Genomic DNA, 17562 nt, shown 5'->3' on the forward strand with positions numbered 1-17562 from the left:
TTTTTATTTTTTAAGAAATGCAAACAGATCGCACAGAGTAAAGAAGATGATGATGTAATAGTGAATAAGCCTCATGTTTCGGATGAAGAGGAAGAAGAACCTCCTTTTTATCATCATCCCTTTAAACTCAGTGAACCCAAACCCATTTTTTTCAATCTGAATGTGAGTATTAACGTTTATGGATTGATGAAACAGCACACATAAGGAACTCAAATTTAAGTAAAACTCAAATGGAATTTAGTTTTTTAATTTATGGCTTATATACTGTGAGCAATAAGAAACAAAATCACTTTCAGATTATGTTGAAAAAAATCTGTTGAGTTTTAATTGAGAAATACATTGCTTTTTAGATTGCTGCAGCAAAGCCAACTCCACCAAAAAGCCAGGTAACATTAACAAAAGAATTTCCTGTGTCATCTGGATCTCAACATCGAAAAAAAGAAGCAGATAGTGTTTATGGAGAGTGGGTTCCTGTAGAGAAAAATGGTGAAGAAAACAAAGATGATGATAATGTTTTCAGCAGCAATTTGCCCTCTGAGGTAAGTAAGGAATATTATGTGTTTTTCCTTTTTTATACGTGAATCTGCCATTTTATTGTTATTTTATATCTGATTTGGATTCTGTTTCACTCTTCTTAGGGCCGGGTTAAACGGCAGGGCCGGGTTAGACGACAGATGAAACAACCCGCAGCTTCTCATTTGACAGTAACTCGATGCAATTCACTTTGTGGAACCAAGCCACAAAGTGAAAAGCATCGAATTGCAGAGAACAGTGTTATCACATCCCTACCCAACATTGGGCCCTCCTTGCACTTGTGGGAAGGTAGCCCAAGGTACAACTATTTAGCTTCCCGTTTTGCTTCAAGGCTCTATAGCTCTAGATTTTGGTGGTAGCAAATTTACTGGGTGGAGGGATTGAGCAGAGAGAGGCAGATCCTCAGGTTCAACACAAGAACTGGATTGGAAAAGGTCATTGTAGGCTTATGTGAGCATCTTGGATACATAGCCCATTGCCTTTAAATAACGGTAATTTGTTACTATTTCTCTGGGTTGTTTGTCAGATAGCCTTTAGTTTTAATCGTTTTCCCTTCCCTGTGCTACCTTGGCCCTTTTGAATTCTTGTGTTTAACCTAATGCTCAGCCTTGGTACTTCATTTCCCTTCTCCTTCCCCTCTTTGCTACTATTAAAAGTTGGAGAAGTGGAATTCACATCTTAATTTCCACGAGGCTATAGTTGTATCTTGTCAAAATGACGCAGTAATAACACCAAGTGTCAAAACAACCCCATTAAAATGCTGCCTGATTAAATAATGTGCTGCTAAATATAGTGCACATGAAAACAGCAAGACTGTATATATATGTAAATATATATATATATCTGTATCTTTGTATGTATCTCTGTATCTGTACCTTTGCTGTATCTTTTAATAAACAGTTTACTTTTATTTAACTTGTTGTGCAAAATCACGCTTGGGGGATCTGGGAGGGTGGAGACTTACTAGGGGGGTGGGAGTTTTAAATGATACCATAGACTAGTCATCACCTCTTGCCCTTGGTTTCCAAAGCCCAGACATTTGTCCAAGGACTGGACTAGATATCTGATGCCCCTACAGTGTGGGACTTCTTCCCTACTTCCTTTGCTTGCAGCCCTGGGATATGTAGGTCAGAGAGACCTGTACTGTTCACCTTCAGGTTCCCTTCATTGGCCATATCATCTTCTTCCACTAAACACCTCCAATATTACAAATAAACAAATCCTGTTTATAAAATCAGAAAGTGAACAGAACCCAAATCAGAAACGTTTTTGGTAGTAGTTTTTGTCCCTTAAGCAATTCACAGGCGACATTTTCACTGTTTCGTTTTTTTTTTTTTTGACCTGCGGCATTTTAAAAGAGCAAGTTCTTTACAATGAAGTTGGACATGATAACTAACCAGTGCACCTTACAGTCACCAGTGATGATCTGTATTTACATGAGGTTCAACAGTTGAAGCAAGTTATACCATCACCAGTGAGGGAGGGATAGCTGGTTGGGACAATAATATTTTAGTGAAACCAGTTGAGTAGCTCAGTTGCTAATCCCCACATCAGGCTACGTGCACATATCACAAGGGAAAAGGTTAACTGATAATTTGCAACTGACTTAAATCTTGTAGTAGCTGCATATAAACCATAAGAGGCCTGAACAGACTTATTTATAAATTCTGATACATATGCTTTTAGTAATTTCTTGAGATTAAGCATTTGACAAAGAGTTGGAAAAAACATAGGGAGATTATTTATGTGAGAAAAATTTTCCAATGGAGTGAAGCCCTATAAATATTGCAAAATTCCAAGGGATTTTCCTGCGAAGATAAGTGACTATAACTATTTTAACTTGAGTTGAACATGGGGAAAGTGCTTAGTGAATCCTGATGATGATGTTTCTTTTTGGTTGAGATTTATATGTGTGTATTGATATATATTTTTGACCTTCAGTACTCAGCCATTTTCAGTTTTAAAACTGACAGTGAGGTGTCTTAGCCTTATCTTTTACCAAAATTGATTGTCAGATTTTAATTAAAAGTTGGAGGGAGTTATTCCAAAGGAATCCTGGGGGAAAAGGTGGGTATTCAATTTTATAATAAGGAGTCTTTTATTAAAGCAGGGGGGAAAAATTCTGTTCAGAGGGCTAAACAAATGAAGATTTCTATGGAGGGAGGATATATACACCTATTTGATATCAGAACTCTTCAAGCTAGTTTCTTAGAAGATTAGACTCAGAAAAGACAGGTTAGCTTTAAGCAAATATTCCTCAGATGTTAGGAGGAAAAGAGACAGGATTTTGTTTTGCTTGCAGGTCTCTGCTTTTACCTAGCAGTAATAGTAAACACTAGAAGAAAGGTTCACAGTATAACATGTTTAATTCTAGGTATTTAGCTGTATCTTACAAATATATTTCTAAGATTAATGATGTATGAACCAATGTTTGTGGAATACCATTGGTGACATTTTATGGGGATATTGATCCTTTTGATTCCCTGTCGGGTTGAAATAAAGGCTTTATAGAGTAAAGGAAAGTTCTTTTAAATGGTCAATATTTTAACTGGATAGTATTTTTTACTTTTTTTTACCAATGGAGTTTGTGGTTCTTTAGTTTTGAACATGAAGCATTTAGGCAAAGATCACAGATTTTATCTCAGCTTTGCCATAATCCTCAATCCTACCAATTGCCTTGCACATGAGTGCTCTTTGACTTAAGTTTTGAGTGGATAGACGTGGATGGATCAACATAAATCCATATCTTACGGAATATCAACTCATCAGACTGTGCCCTACTGCCATAGCATCGTCTTCCTAACCAGAAGCCAGCCAGCATCATCCTCAGTAAGGAGTGACTGCAGAACTTTGACCATATTTGTGTGAATTTGAGTTATAAAAAATGTTGGAAAACTAATATCTTAAAATTGTCCTCGGGGGCCTTAATTCTTGGTAATAATGTTAGCAAAGGCTTATTGGGTAGAAGATTTAAATGTAATATTTGACATAAAATTTCCTTCCGTTTATTATCAATCATCAATGTTTTAAAGGTCCAGAGGTAGCTCCATTTAGGTCTAGTGATTGCTTACATGTTAAGATAATTTTTCTCAGGCAGTGTGCTTGGTTCGTATTGTTGCAGAATAGTTCCACATCCCAGTGGAGCTAAAATTCTCTTAGGTTTAGAAGCTCTAAAGTTAGAAAGTTTAGGGAAGCTAAGTTTTTTGGGGTGAGATGAAAATTTTAATTGGAAATTAAACATATAGGTTCTGGTGCTAGAGTGTGTTAAGTACAGCCTTGTTGTTCATTCTTTTCTTCTTAGATTCTTCTAGGTGATTAATGCTGAATGTCTTGGAACCATTTAATAGGTTAGCTGTTTTCTGGTTATAAATCATTTAGATTAAATGTATAAGTTAACTAACAGTTGCATTAGAGAAGTTTATATGATATAATAGAAAGGTTCATAATTTATTTTTCAAAACTAACCAAACACATAACTGAGACATTCTGTATTTAGTGTGGCTTTTGTTTTTGCAGTTGTCATCTCCTTTTTTATAATGAACCGCTCTGTATTTTTTTATAAGTATTTTAAAATCATGTTTTATATATAGGTCAGATGCCTCTTTAGTTCTATTTTCTTAAAATTTTCCTTTTATACCATCTTTTAATTTGAGATACCTGCAATTACCTGTGTTGAAGATAATTTTTGTATTACAGGAGTTATTTTTCTTATTTCCTAATAATTCTCTTTAGCTCTTTTATATCCTTTCAGTGACTTTCTAAAGAAATACTTAGGTACTTGTTCTATTTCTGTAAACAGTTGGGTAACAAAACGGGGAAGTAAATTGACTTGGAAGAATTTTTTAAATGAAGATACAGAAAGTACATGATTATAACTTAGGCCGTGAAATGCATGCTACATGGTGCCAATTACTTTGTATATTTCATTATTCCTGACACCTTTTTTAGGTTATAGAAGAAGTAGTAATCTGTTTTGCTCCTAAAGTAGAGAAGTCAGATAACTTGGATAGGTGTTTATTAAGGTGAGAACTGGAATTATAATCCAGGAACACTCTCAGGTAGATTTCACCGTTTAGACCAAGGCCTAGGGAAAAGGAAATTAAACACCCGCTTCCCCAATATTATAATACCTAGAATATTACTACACAATCATAATTATACTTTATACATTAGGTAGAAAGTCTGTAGTGTATCAGTGGAAACAAATAAGGCTTGTTGATGACAGCTTGATAATAATATTCTGTGAGATATAAGATTCTTTTTATTCCAGTTTTTAGAATGGCTTTTTAGCGTCATTTTTTGGGTACCTTTCACACATTCCTGTTTCTGAGCAACATTAAAAGATGGTTAAGGCTCTAAAAACTCTATAGTATAGTTCACTATATTCCGTATATACACGCACACGTGCTGTGTAGTCCAATGTGGTGGTCACTAGCCACTGAAAAGTCAGTTCCTTAATTGCACTAGTCACATTTCATAATGCTCCTTAGTTGTCACTGTAGAAAATTCTGTTGGACAGTGCCGCTCTAAAGGGTAGCTGTGATATTTTATGATTGTTTTAATACTGATGTGTAACATTTGGTCTAGTCTTTGAATATTAATGCTTTGGAGATTATAGTGGGCTTTTATGCATTATTGCATATTCTGAGTTACCTTGAAAACCTGGAAACATGCTTGGTTCTTTTTTGAAAGAAAAGCAGGCTTTTTGATGCAAACTCTTGAGGATCCTTAAAAGGTTAAGATAATCCTAATTCATTCTATTTTGAGTATGTTGCTTCACATTAAAAAATATGAATATGAAATTAATAGTCAAATTACTATTTGGTAATAAAGTTTTGACATGAACTTGCAGTTCACTTGGTAAGCCTGTTGAAGACTAAATAAAGTTGTATTACCTCAGGAGAAAAACTAGTTGTAATTTTATCTAAACTAAGTTTTATTAAACGTTAAGGTTTTGGTATATTAAAATTTCGTTTAGAGTGAGATGTGCATTTAACATAAAATATTACTGAGAGGGGCTTGCCTGGTGATGTAGCGGTTAAGTTCGTACACTCCACTTTGGCAGTCCAGCTTTTACAAGTTCACATCCTGAGTGCGGACCTACACACCGCTCATCAAGCCATGCGTGGTGGCATCCCACATACAAAATAAAGGAGGATTGGCACAGATGTTAGTTCAGGGCCAATCTTCCTCACCAACAAAAAGAAAAAAAAATATTACTGAGATTTGAATGAAATTTCATCCTGAGGATAAATGATGAGGCATTTAGATAACCTGCTTACTCAGTAAAGTCTTCAAGAGAAAAAAGGATAAAGATATGTCTTCAGAAGGATGAATTCACAGATATATTCATTTGCTTTCCACTTGGGAAGAATCACTTGTATTCTAGAAAATTTGGAGTTTTCAGAGCCATCTTAACTACATTTCTGTAGCTAATTTATAGTTGGAAATGGGGGGTCAGTGCTTGCGATGGTGGGTAGATAGATTTCCCTCAGTATCTCCTCTGAGTTTAGAGTTTTTATGATAAAAACCTATTATTTATACCTAAACACCCTAACACCTAGATTTATGGACTGCTATGAAACCCAAAATAATGCTGGCAAGGCTAATGAGCAATACTTGAGATATATTTGGTGGGCCTCCAAAAATTACATCAATAATTCTATGTAATCCTAAGAAAACTTCTAAAGTAGGCCAAAGGAACATAAATTTTGACCTGAAATATCTGGGTTCCCATTTAAAGTCTCAGCAGTTAACTAGAATTATAATAGAAGTAAGTGAAAAGTGAACATACTAAGTTTTTTAGCGTTTCAGTCTGACTGCTTAGATTATTTCTTATGGGCCCCAGAAATATTCCAATTAGTGTGGGTAATTTACTAATTTGATTAAGAAATTAAGATCTTTGATTCATGAGATCTACAGACAGTCTCATAAGCAATTACAGAATTAATTCAGTTTAATTTTGCTTTCATTTTAAGAAGGCAATATGTAAGAATCTATACTTTGTGGAAGAAAAATTTCACTGAAGGAATATTATTAGGTGATTTAGCAAAATAATTAAGAATGGAGTGATTAAGGGGTTCTGAAGGTAGGAAATATTTACTCGTAGTCATATACCCTTCTCTACTATATAGGTCTTGTTTTTACAACAAGTATTTATATGCAATACACAGTCAAATTACAGGTGGTAGCCTTCACTTAGCTTTTTGAAAAATCCTTAGCTAACTTATTTTACTGACTTCCTTATGTTAGTCATATCTTTACAGTACTTACTAATCATTCTTTGTATATGAATATAGGAAAACCTTCCCATGTCAGATAAGCATTCTTCCAAAAACGAATTTTCTTGGGTGAAATAACTAAGAAATATTAATGGGTTAAGTTGTGTAAGAAGAAAAACAAGTATTAAGAATTGGTGAGTTGATACAAATCAATCTGAGCTCCTAATGTTAGAACAAAAAACATCAAATACTTAGTTGATAGGTTTTCCCTTGTGTGGTTGTGCCTTCCACAAATCTGACAAATTGGGAATTTGCTCTAAAGAGGAGGGGACTGACTACCTTTAAGAATTTTCCTGGACATTATGAAGCATTTTAAGAAGTTAAACCGTAGTCACTTCTGCCTAGCATAAGGTTTTTACAGGTAGAATATGAGCTTTGAAAAGAAAGATCTAAGACATTTCAAATGTATTTTATTTTAAATGTTTAATTTATGTTAATCCCGAAGAAATTTTTTTTTGAGGAAGATTGGCCCTGAGTTAACATTTGTTGCCAGTCTTCCTCTTTTTGCTTGAGGAAGATGGTCCCTGAGCTAACATCCTTGCTGGTTTTCCTCTACTTTGTATATGGGACGCTGCAGCTGCATGGCCTGATAAGCGGTGTGTAGGTCCGTCTGTGCCCTGGATCCGAACCTGTGAACCCTGGGCCGCCAAAGCAGAGTGCTCGAACTTAACCACTGCCACTGGGCTGGCCCCCCAAAGAAATATTTTAACTTTGGTCATAAATGTATATACACTATGACAAAAGATTAATTTATTTATATAATCATTATATTCTTTGAAGAAAATGAGTCCTTAAGACTGAACTATATCTATGAACAACGCAAGAAGGTGAAAAGACGTGCAGATGAGTGAGAGATCATCCACACGATAGTTTTCTACTTGCTTATTCAAGAATCTTATTGCTTCTGAAGGTTATGCTAATAAGTAGGGTAAAATGAAAACTACTGATGAGTATGAAATTAATAGTTCAAAAATAGTTAAAATTCTCAGTTCACTATAAATAACTATTTTGTTAGTGAAGCCTAGAGATTTTTAAGTCCTTTGTGGAACTTTCTATGATCATAATTTGATACAGTAGAAAATATGACATCAAATTCTGGGTTGAGTTCAACTGCTGCCTCTGATACTTTGTAACTTACCTTAAACGATCCTTGTCTACTTTCTAAGGTTATTTTACCTTTTTGAATCTTCTTCCTACTTTACAAGATTATTAATAGATGACTGTTATTTTGTTTTTGACATGTAGCAACTAAAGATATGAGCATTTTTCAGAATGTAGGGGGTCTATTGTAATTTGAGATAATTATCTATGTTTTCTTTCTTAGCCTGTGGACATTTCTACAGCAATGAGTGAGCGGGCGCTTGCTCAGAAAAGACTCAGTGAGAATGCATTTGACCTTGAAGCAATGAGCATGTTAAATCGAGCTCAGGAACGGGTATGTAGCAGTTTGAATGTCTAAATGAGATTTTTGCTAACTAGATGCTTGTGACATAAGCAAAGTCTGTGGCATGCTGTTGAAATGTAGGTCTTTATCTTGAAAATCCAGGAAAATAAATCATTTATCTTAATTAGCTAGTTTAGTTTAAATGAGATCAGCGATTTGGGGCCTGATCATTCATTCATTAAATGTTTATTGTGTACTATGTGGCAGGAACTGTTTCTTGAGGGAATGAAAGAAAAAAATTCCCTGCCTTCATAGAGTTTATAATCTGGTCTATTATAACAGCTAAGTGCCCCTAATAGTCCTGTGAGATTTAGGCACTATTATGAGTTCCTGTTTCCCAGCTGAGGATACTGAGGTAAAGTGTGGTTAAGTGATGCCCGAGGTCACAAAACTAGAAAGTGAGGGAAGTGGGGATTCAAATCCAGGTAGTCTGAGTCCAGAGTCTATGCTTTTCACAATGGACAGCTTCTCTGTTTCTCCTCTACTTTTCTATGGTAGAGCTGTATGGAAACATAAATACATGTTCAGACAGAGAGGAAATACATTGCCCTACAATACCAGGTGTTCACGAAATAAACTTTGAATGAATGACAACTGATTCTTGAACCATCACAATGAATGCTGGTGATAATGTAGTGCACAGTTTTTAAAGAAAGCCGTTTATGTGTTTGAACCAATTTCCTGTATTTATTACTCTTTAAGCATATATCTTGAATTTATTCTGGATTTATAATACTTTAAAGAATGTAATTAATTAAAAGCTCAGGCTATTATGACATTTATCTATGTGATCTTTTTAAAGAATGAATATTAGAGCTACGCTTTTAGTTGTTAGAGATGTATCTCAAATCTTGTTATTAATGGGATTCATTGAATTTTATCAAACTGCTTTGGAGTGTTTAGGAAAACAGTTAAGTATGTATAAATTCAGTGTATTGTTTTAAAAGGTGAATGTTCAAGTCTGTTATTCAGCCATTTCAGGAACTAAATTAACCATTTCATTTAGAGAATTGTTAATACCATGACACTTTAACTAGATAAGTAATTTTACTTAGTTAATTGAGGTGTCTTCCTTTCTTCAGATTGATGCCTGGGCTCAGCTGAACTCTATTCCTGGCCAATTCACAGGAAGTACAGGAGTACAGGTTCTGACACAGGAACAGTTGGCCAATACTGGTGCCCAAGCCTGGATTAAAAAGGTACACAACATAGGCACATACAAAAATGTCCAAGCACAAAGTTAAAATCTTTTAGAAAATGTTTTATTAAAAATGCACTAAGAGGCCAGTGACTCTAACCAAAGTTCATGAGTAAATTTGCTATGTGTATATACTCCAGGATGGACACTGAAGACGGACCTGATTCATGAGACAATGGCAAATGTATAAATATGGCTCAAGAGCCACTCAGTTTATATCCTGAGGTTATTTTTATTATTGCTGCTGCTGGTTTTTGTGGGGTGGTTTTTTACTACTGTGTTTAATGCTAACAGTGTATCTCAGGTGCTGTTCAGAATATTCCACAGTTCCTGTTGGACTACTAATTTCAAAGCAGTGGTTCTCAAAGTTTTTCTCAACATGGGATACTTTATTACAGGTTTATTTTTGGTGGATCACTGCCCCCAAGAGCCCTGTACCACCCCAATTTTCCGTTCCTCTGTCCTTCTTTCCCTTTCCTTAGTGCCTGCACCCTCCTCTAAGCTCCCTAGGCCCCTTTCCTCACCCCTCTTGTGATCTCTAGCCTCAGGTCCCTGTGGTTGTCAGCTGTTAGTTGCAGCAAGTGGTTGGGTGGACCCAGTATTAGCAGTGCATGTGGTGATTTTGCCATGGGACTGGAAGGCTGGGGAGGATGCCTGGAGCGTGGGGTGGGCATTGCTGAAGGGTGGTGAAGGGAGTGGGATGGAGATGGAGAATACTATCTGTGGACCACCATTTAGGCCCTGGTGGCCTCTGGTGATCCACAGGCTGAATTTGAGAACCACTGATCTCATGAAGAAACAGGATATGTAAGACATAAATTCAAGGGAGAGGACGGACGCCCCGTGCTGAGAAGATGTAGGTGCTCCTGGTTTCAGATTCCTGCAGTGAGACCTGTGAACTCCACCTACGACTGCCTCATTGTTGGGGGAGTCTTAGGTGGTTAAGAAGGGCTTTCTGAAGAAATGCGTTCTGGTGAAGGGACATGGTGTGGTTGGATGGGCAATGGGAAATTTGTTTCAGGAGTACTGGCAACATAGCTGTGCTGAAACTGGGAGGCTGTGTGGTCTAATGGCTTGGGAAGGTTTCTTTATCCCGCTGTACTCCTGACTCCTTTTGTGATTATGGGCAAGTAATTACTTGGCATTTCAGTCTCTAAGGGTCACGTGAAGACAAGTGCTTATTACTCCCTTACAGGGTGGTAATCAGTAATGTGATGAGTATTATAGAGGATTGCCATGAGTGCTAGTGAATGAGATGAATTTCTGAAAAGGACTTTTAGTTGCCTTGGACCTTTTAATATCATAACATTTATTTCAGTTTTGATAGCGTTTTATCACTGATGGTCCTCTTATTAACAAATTAATGCAAAACATTATATATTCTCACTTTGCCTGCCAGTTTTGGGGGGAAATACTTGCATTAATATGTGTATAGTGAGTACATGGTCAGATTCATTACAAGATTACAACTTATGTAGTTTACTAGTGTTTCGTGTTGGAAAAAAGATGATAATCTAGCAAAATATTTTTAAGTTTGAATTAATTTTGTACTAATTGTATTACAGTTTTTAAAATGTGAAAGTGATTTGCATAGTATTTGGAAAGTGGCTTTCATCTCATTGGGAAGAATTAGAAACGTATATCTTTAACAGTTTTAATTCTTTAATATTATTTAATACTATTTAATCTTGAAGCTGGGTACTCAGTATTTCAGGAAATTAGAATTGAAGCTTATTTGGTGTATAGGTACATAATAATTAAATAGTCATGTACATTACTAGGTAGAAACTTGGGAATGTGATGCCAGTGCATAATTTTGGTCTTCATTGGTATAAAGAAGTGCTGATGCATAATGCTTGTATACTTCTAAACATCATGTTAACATAACTTTAAAAAAGTGAATCTTTTACTGATTCAATTGATTTCCTGTAAACTTTCCCTTAATTTTTTTTTGATTTCCAGTCTTGTAGGCAGTTGACTGATTTCAAATAAATAATTTACATCATTTAAAATGTAAATTTAATGTAAATTATTGATAAATTATCATGAGATAAAGATGTGTTCATTCATCAGACCAGATTTCTAAGTAGTTAGAGAAGAACGCAATGCTCTCAGGAAAATTTCAATTTATATGTTACTGAAGAATATTTGCTACTAAAATGAATTAAGGAAGGAACATTTTATTTACAAAAATGAGCCAGAACATGTGGAAAAGTTATTAGGCAACTGAAAACTTAACACTTATCTTCAGTGGCAGAGAGATTTTACAAAACTATCTACTTGTTGTGTTTAGAAAACTTTTTCAAATGATCATTTGGCTTTTATTGCCTCGCTGTAGCCCAGCACTCTTTATATATTAAATCCACATGAAATGCCAACATTTTCCATTTTATTTTTTAGTTTCTTACAGTATATTCTTAGATGAAAAAGAATAAGATTTTTAGTATTGTCAGTAAAAAATTTTTAAATGGTTATTTATTTAAAAGAATCTTTGTTTTCTGGAATGAGATGATTCGGACATGACCCTGATGAATATTGTTTATTATTGTAGTCTCAGTAGATTAATCAGCTTTTTATGAGCTGTATACACACTGGGGTAAAGAAACAGATGACAATATTAGAGAATAGAAACAAAATCGGAAACCTGGGTTATTTGGGGATTTGTATTATACTCTGCACAGTTGCCCTTTCTTTTAGGAGTGTTTCCTGGAAAAGAGGGGCGGATGAACCTGGAAGTAAGTAAAAGTCATTTTAGGTGTGTAGCAACAAGGCAGTTGATATCCAAGCGTCAGCTAACTTTTCTCTTATACATCAACACTGCATGGCCTGCACCAAATAAGGAACTGAACCAGGGGTATGTTTCTACCTCCGCAGCTGCCTCCTTCCATCAGAGCACTTTGTTGAACTTAATGTCTAGTCACACATCATTGGCATGTTTTTCTCCCCAGCATATAGTTAAAAAGCTGGGGAAAAAATAAGATTATACAGTTTTACTACTGTGTAAAAACAAGATTTTAAAAGTTCAGTATTTAACTTATCAATACAGGAATGATTAATGCATACTATTTCCAGAGCTATCAAAATTTTTGACTCCCTCTGTTGATAAGTTAATGACTTGCTATATATGTTTGCTAGAGAATATAAATCTAAACTTTAATAACAATGGGAAATAAGGCATGATTTGCAGATATATCTTACAAATTTTTAAAAAATGGTCATAAAGATCAACAGTAGAATTCAGTAGTTTGTTATATGTACATGGATGCCCTTTAAAAAGAGGCATTGCATTATTTCTTAATGTGCGGAAATAATCAGCTGTCGACCATGCTAATGTATATAGTTGTGCATCGTAGGACATTAAGTGGTTTGCTGCTTTGATGGAAATTATGGTTCAGTGGGTTGGATACAAGAGAGATGACTGTTCACAGAATAACCTGTGAACTTTCACCCCTCTGTATGGAAACTTGTTTCAGGGCCAAATCCTTGTAGCTGTCTTCTTGCCCCGGTCAGTGCCAGCCCTACTATTCACAACACTGCTGCTACCGAGGCCTAGGTATGTAAACATTTAAGGAGTTTTTTAAAAGTATTTTAACATCAAGATAGGTTTTAAAAGAATTCAAATTCAGTATGGTGTAATTTCAGGGTATTTTATATGATTGTCTTCCATTTCTTATTGTGTAAATTTAATTTAAAGAGTTATCTGTTTGCTTCATAGGAATTTTCTAAGTAAAATACTTATACTTGTTTGATGGTAGAATGGGGAAGAAAACTTTGGATGATAACAATATGCTTTTTCAGTGTCCAAACTATTTCTAAATGATTTATGGGCTTTATCATTAACTAGGTACACCCGGGACAATTAATACTATTGACTGTTTTAACATTGCCTTCTTTTTATTTTGCAAGCTAAGAAGAGATACCAGTGAACCTAAATAGTGGACGAAAACAGGATTGTTCTCTTTTTTTTTTTTTGGAGGGGGGCACAAGGGGCCACTGTTTTAAAACTGCCATTTATTTGCCTTATTTGACTTTCAAAGTACTATTATGTTAATGTGAAAATAACTAGACCATACACACTACAGTATGTATATAAGTATAGAAGTATTTAAATTTAATTGCTATAATAACAGTTCTAGAAGTAAAATAAGATTTCTTTTTTTAAAAAGTTACACTGAGAATTTGTAGTCAAATTCTAACTGTAAAATGGGGACATTTTACCTTTCTTTCTTTGGATAGGATCAGTTCTTAAGAGCAGCCCCAGTAACTGGAGGAATGGGAGCCGTTTTGATGAGAAAAATGGGCTGGAGAGAAGGAGAAGGATTAGGAAAAAACAAAGAAGGAAATAAGGAACCTATCCTAGTTGACTTTAAGACAGACCGAAAAGGTAAGTGTTTTGGGGGAACGTTTATTATCATCCTTTAACATTTAGAGTTTCATTACCTTCATATATTCTTTTGATGTCAGTAATCCTGAACTGGAGGCACCACTTCTGGTGTATATATAGCTGTTTTTGGGAAAATTAAGCTCATTTTCAGTGGCTTATATCAATATAGGTGGAGACACTAATGCAACCTTTGCTATGTATTTTTTCTGTCTCAGCTATTGTATCCCATATAGTCTTCTTTCCTATTAGAATGCTCTTTTGTCTTCACCTTATAAACCCTTTTTTCTAGCTCAGTAATTGAGTTCTTCTGGGTTGGGGCTGGAGAACAGTAGACCAGCTGCTGACATCACTGTCACCTCTTCATACTGCCCTGTGTTCGGGGCACCTTGGAACTTTTCTGTCTGCCTGCATTTTGCTACTGTCCTCAGATACCTGGGGCGGAGGGCTGGAGGGTCTATCTATATAGCCTGCATCTAGTTGCTAAGTATTAAAAATATACTTACTGTACAGACAATTGGTAACTTTTAAATAATTTCCTCCCTAGGAATAATGTCCTAAGTAGAATCACATGGGGCTGCCAGCTCAATGTGATTTCAGTAGCTTATTTAAGACTGCTTTTTAGAAACTGGAAAATTTAAAACGGATATTTATTTTCCTTACCTTTGTAATGAAATAGAAAGTTGAAGTTAATGCAGTTAAATTATTCTGCCTGAATGAGTTTGGAAACTGACTACCTCTGACCAAATTATGTACTTTAAAAAATGTTTTGCATCAGAATTTCTACATTGTCATCCCTGTAGAATACTCTGTTGCCATTTTATTTCAAATTGGAGGGAGTTTATTGTAATAGTGATATTCAAAAATAGGCTGGAAATAACATGAGAATCATCCTATGATGTAGTATTGGTTCAAAGTTTAAATCTGAAAAGGACATTGTGCCGATTATGTCACATTGACATTATATTGCTTATATAAGTTGAAAAAATTCTGTGTCATAAAAGGTGGTTTATTGGAACAAAATATCTGTGGATGCATTGTGTAATTCCAGGGAACATTTTCTTTGGAATTGTGCAACATGGCCTGGGTGTGGGAAAGCATACTAGCAGAATTAGCAAAGAACTGGTTGCAGAATTCCTCCTAGGATAAATGGAAGTGGGCAAGCATTGAGTTTTAGATAGTAACATAGTTAGATCCCTTTGGAAAAGTAGGTTATGCAGTGAGGTTATGTTTGTCTTTTGAGACCATCTCACATTTGATAAGCCAGAAAGGGATTGTTTGCTGGGGAAAAAATGGACCCATTTATGCATACAGACAGCCTTTCTCACTTTACCTTTTATTTCCTTAGTGGCCTAAATCCTTGCCTTTTGGGGAACATACTTCTTAATTGAACATCATTTTTTAAGGGATGGGAGACCTTTAGATATCACTTGCAATAAATAGCCACTGCTACTTAAACGTACAAAGAAACAGACCTGGAGCTGTTGATAATTAGGGCACTTAATTTATATATGTATTCACATATTCTTGTGTTTTCTGAACATTTGATTTTTATACGATTTCCAATACTAAGGTATATGAAAATATAGATTTATATATTGAAACACAGCAAAAGAGAAGTCAAGATGGATATAGAAATCAAGGGTAATGAGAATTTATTGAATGTTTTATTTGAAGGCATGAGTTGAGGTTCAGGTTACTACAGATGGAATCGTCGTTTTGCTGTTAAAATTTACAACTGCTGCTTTGAAATTTATTCAGTGAACGTTTGACTTTTTTTTTAAGGTCTTGTTGCAGTGGGAGAAAGAGCACAAAAGAGGTCTGGGAACTTCTCTGCTGCAATGAAAGATCTGTCAGGTGAGAGACAGTTTTGAATTTCCTCTTCCCCATCGCTACCTTGAATTCATAATTTGTCGCCACAGATGGTGGAAATAATTAATAACTGGTTCTTTCTTTCTCTGCAGGCAAACATCCTGTCTCTGCCTTGATGGAAATCTGTAATAAGAGAAGGTGGCAACCACCTGAATTTCTCTTGGTCCATGATAGTGGCCCTGATCATCGCAAACATTTTCTCTTTAGGGTAAATATGAATTTCTGCATTAATTGTATACATTTAATAATTTGATGACAATGTTAGAGGGTGAGGGATAAACATTATAGGATCACAGGATTAATATACTGTTTGTGGGTTGGGAGTGTTTATTTGTGTGGGTAGAGTGGTGGGAGTTTTAAACATTTACGTGTGCTTAAAGTGACCTGTAATATACTGTTTTTAAAAATGTTGGAGGGAAGGATGTGGGAAAAATCTGGTGAACAATTTGTTGACATTTTCTACTGGAACTTGGGGAATTAATTTAGTAGTCTTATCAGGCCCTTTTTTTTTTCTTCAATTTGGAGACCTGCTCTTAACTTGCAGTCCCTTTTCTTCTGGGTTGAGATTAATTTGACTTATGTAGTATGGGTTTTATATTTTTATAGATTATTTTTCTAGCATTTAGTGAAAAAATAAAAAGCTAATAGATATTAAAGTTTGATGCTGTTCTTATTGTATGTTTTTCTTGAATAGGTATTGAGAAATGGAAGCCCTTACCAGCCCAATTGTATGTTTTTCTTGAATAGGTATTGATAAATGGAAGCGCTTACCAGCCCAGCTTTGCCAGCCCTAATAAGAAGCATGCTAAAGCCACAGCAGCTACTGTGGTTCTTCAAGCAATGGGCCTTGTACCAAAGGACCTCATGGCTAATGCCACTTGCTTCAGGAGTGCCTCACGTAGATAGATTGAGGTTTTATATTAATCATTTCAGATAATTTTACTCTGCATCAAAATGTACTTCCTCTTTAATGTTGTAAATATCTGGCAATTTAAGACATTGTGTAAAAAGCAATCTGTACAAAACATCTCCAGGCTTTGATTTTTGTACCATGGAAATTGTATTTAACCATACAGGGTTTTGGTATGTTTATATTGTTTACCTTAGTGATGTATTTGTTTAAGTGGCTAACATCCAAACGATTGTTTGAAGGCATCCGTAATCTTCAGTGTGGAATGTTAAATAACGCTTTTATACTGTATTTTGTACTATGATATAACTTCCCTTCCTTATGGCTAGGCTGCTGTAACACTTGCCTGTAATCAGTGAAGGGCTGTGCACCTTGTACTAGTTCACAATGGGTTCTGCTGGACAGATACTGGGCCAGTGTTATTGAGGGAATCAAGCAAGATCTGTTCCACAGGGCTAATGCCACCATCTTCCCTTAAAATTTTGTAGAGGTTATAAAAAGAAAGTGGTATGTTGTGTGATGATCAGCACTAAGTTCTGTGTTCCCGTCAAAGCCACTTGGGCCATGAGAAGGGAGTCGAAATTAACTCCAACTAGAATTTTACTGCAGAAGCCAAGTACATTTAGTATGGCATTGAGTTGTGATATAGTTTTACTTTGATGTGCATTTTGAATTTCAGCTACACCTAGATAGACGTAAAATGATAATTAAAATGCTGTAACCAACTTATCTAATAAAATCGGCACCCAGCCATTATTTTGTTGACTATGAGAAAGTTTAAGTTTATGTTAATTTTTAGGGTCTGATAGAATATTTCATGTGTATTACAGTGGTATTCATATGCTATGTCTCTAAACTTTATTTTCAAAAGCTTAAGGCCCAAATATAAACTTCTCTGGAATAAATGTGGTGTTTTATTTTCTGGATTTTTATAACATGAAC

At 35.3% G+C, this 17562-nt stretch overlaps 1 protein-coding gene across 5 annotated transcripts in view; it reads left to right on the forward strand.

Moving 5' to 3' along the window:
* SON (SON DNA and RNA binding protein) overlaps positions 1–17525 on the forward strand; it is a 32800-nt gene extending 15275 nt beyond the window's left edge. The window contains exons 5-13 of one of the 5 annotated variants that reach the window (XR_011495390.1): positions 16–162; positions 351–539; positions 8140–8250; positions 9342–9458; positions 12931–13010; positions 13694–13841; positions 15624–15695; positions 15803–15918; positions 16405–17525. Coding sequence is in view for 3 of the 5 variants with exons in the window: in XM_014843732.3 (XP_014699218.3) it covers positions 16–162; positions 351–539; positions 8140–8250; positions 9342–9458; positions 13694–13841; positions 15624–15695; positions 15803–15918; positions 16458–16616 (1059 nt within the window). In the remaining 2 variants the exon portion in view is untranslated. Of the gene's footprint in view, positions 1–15; positions 163–350; positions 540–638; positions 1450–8139; positions 8251–9341; positions 9459–12930; positions 13011–13693; positions 13842–15623; positions 15696–15802; positions 15919–16404 lie in introns of those variants that run through there. The other 4 variants (XR_011495391.1, XM_014843733.3, XM_014843732.3 and 1 more) reach the window with 4 other exon arrangements.
* Positions 17526–17562: the final 37 nt, after the last annotated feature.

This window comes from Equus asinus, chromosome 18 (genome assembly GCF_041296235.1).
Source record: "Equus asinus isolate D_3611 breed Donkey chromosome 18, EquAss-T2T_v2, whole genome shotgun sequence".
NCBI lineage: Eukaryota > Metazoa > Chordata > Mammalia > Perissodactyla > Equidae > Equus > Equus asinus.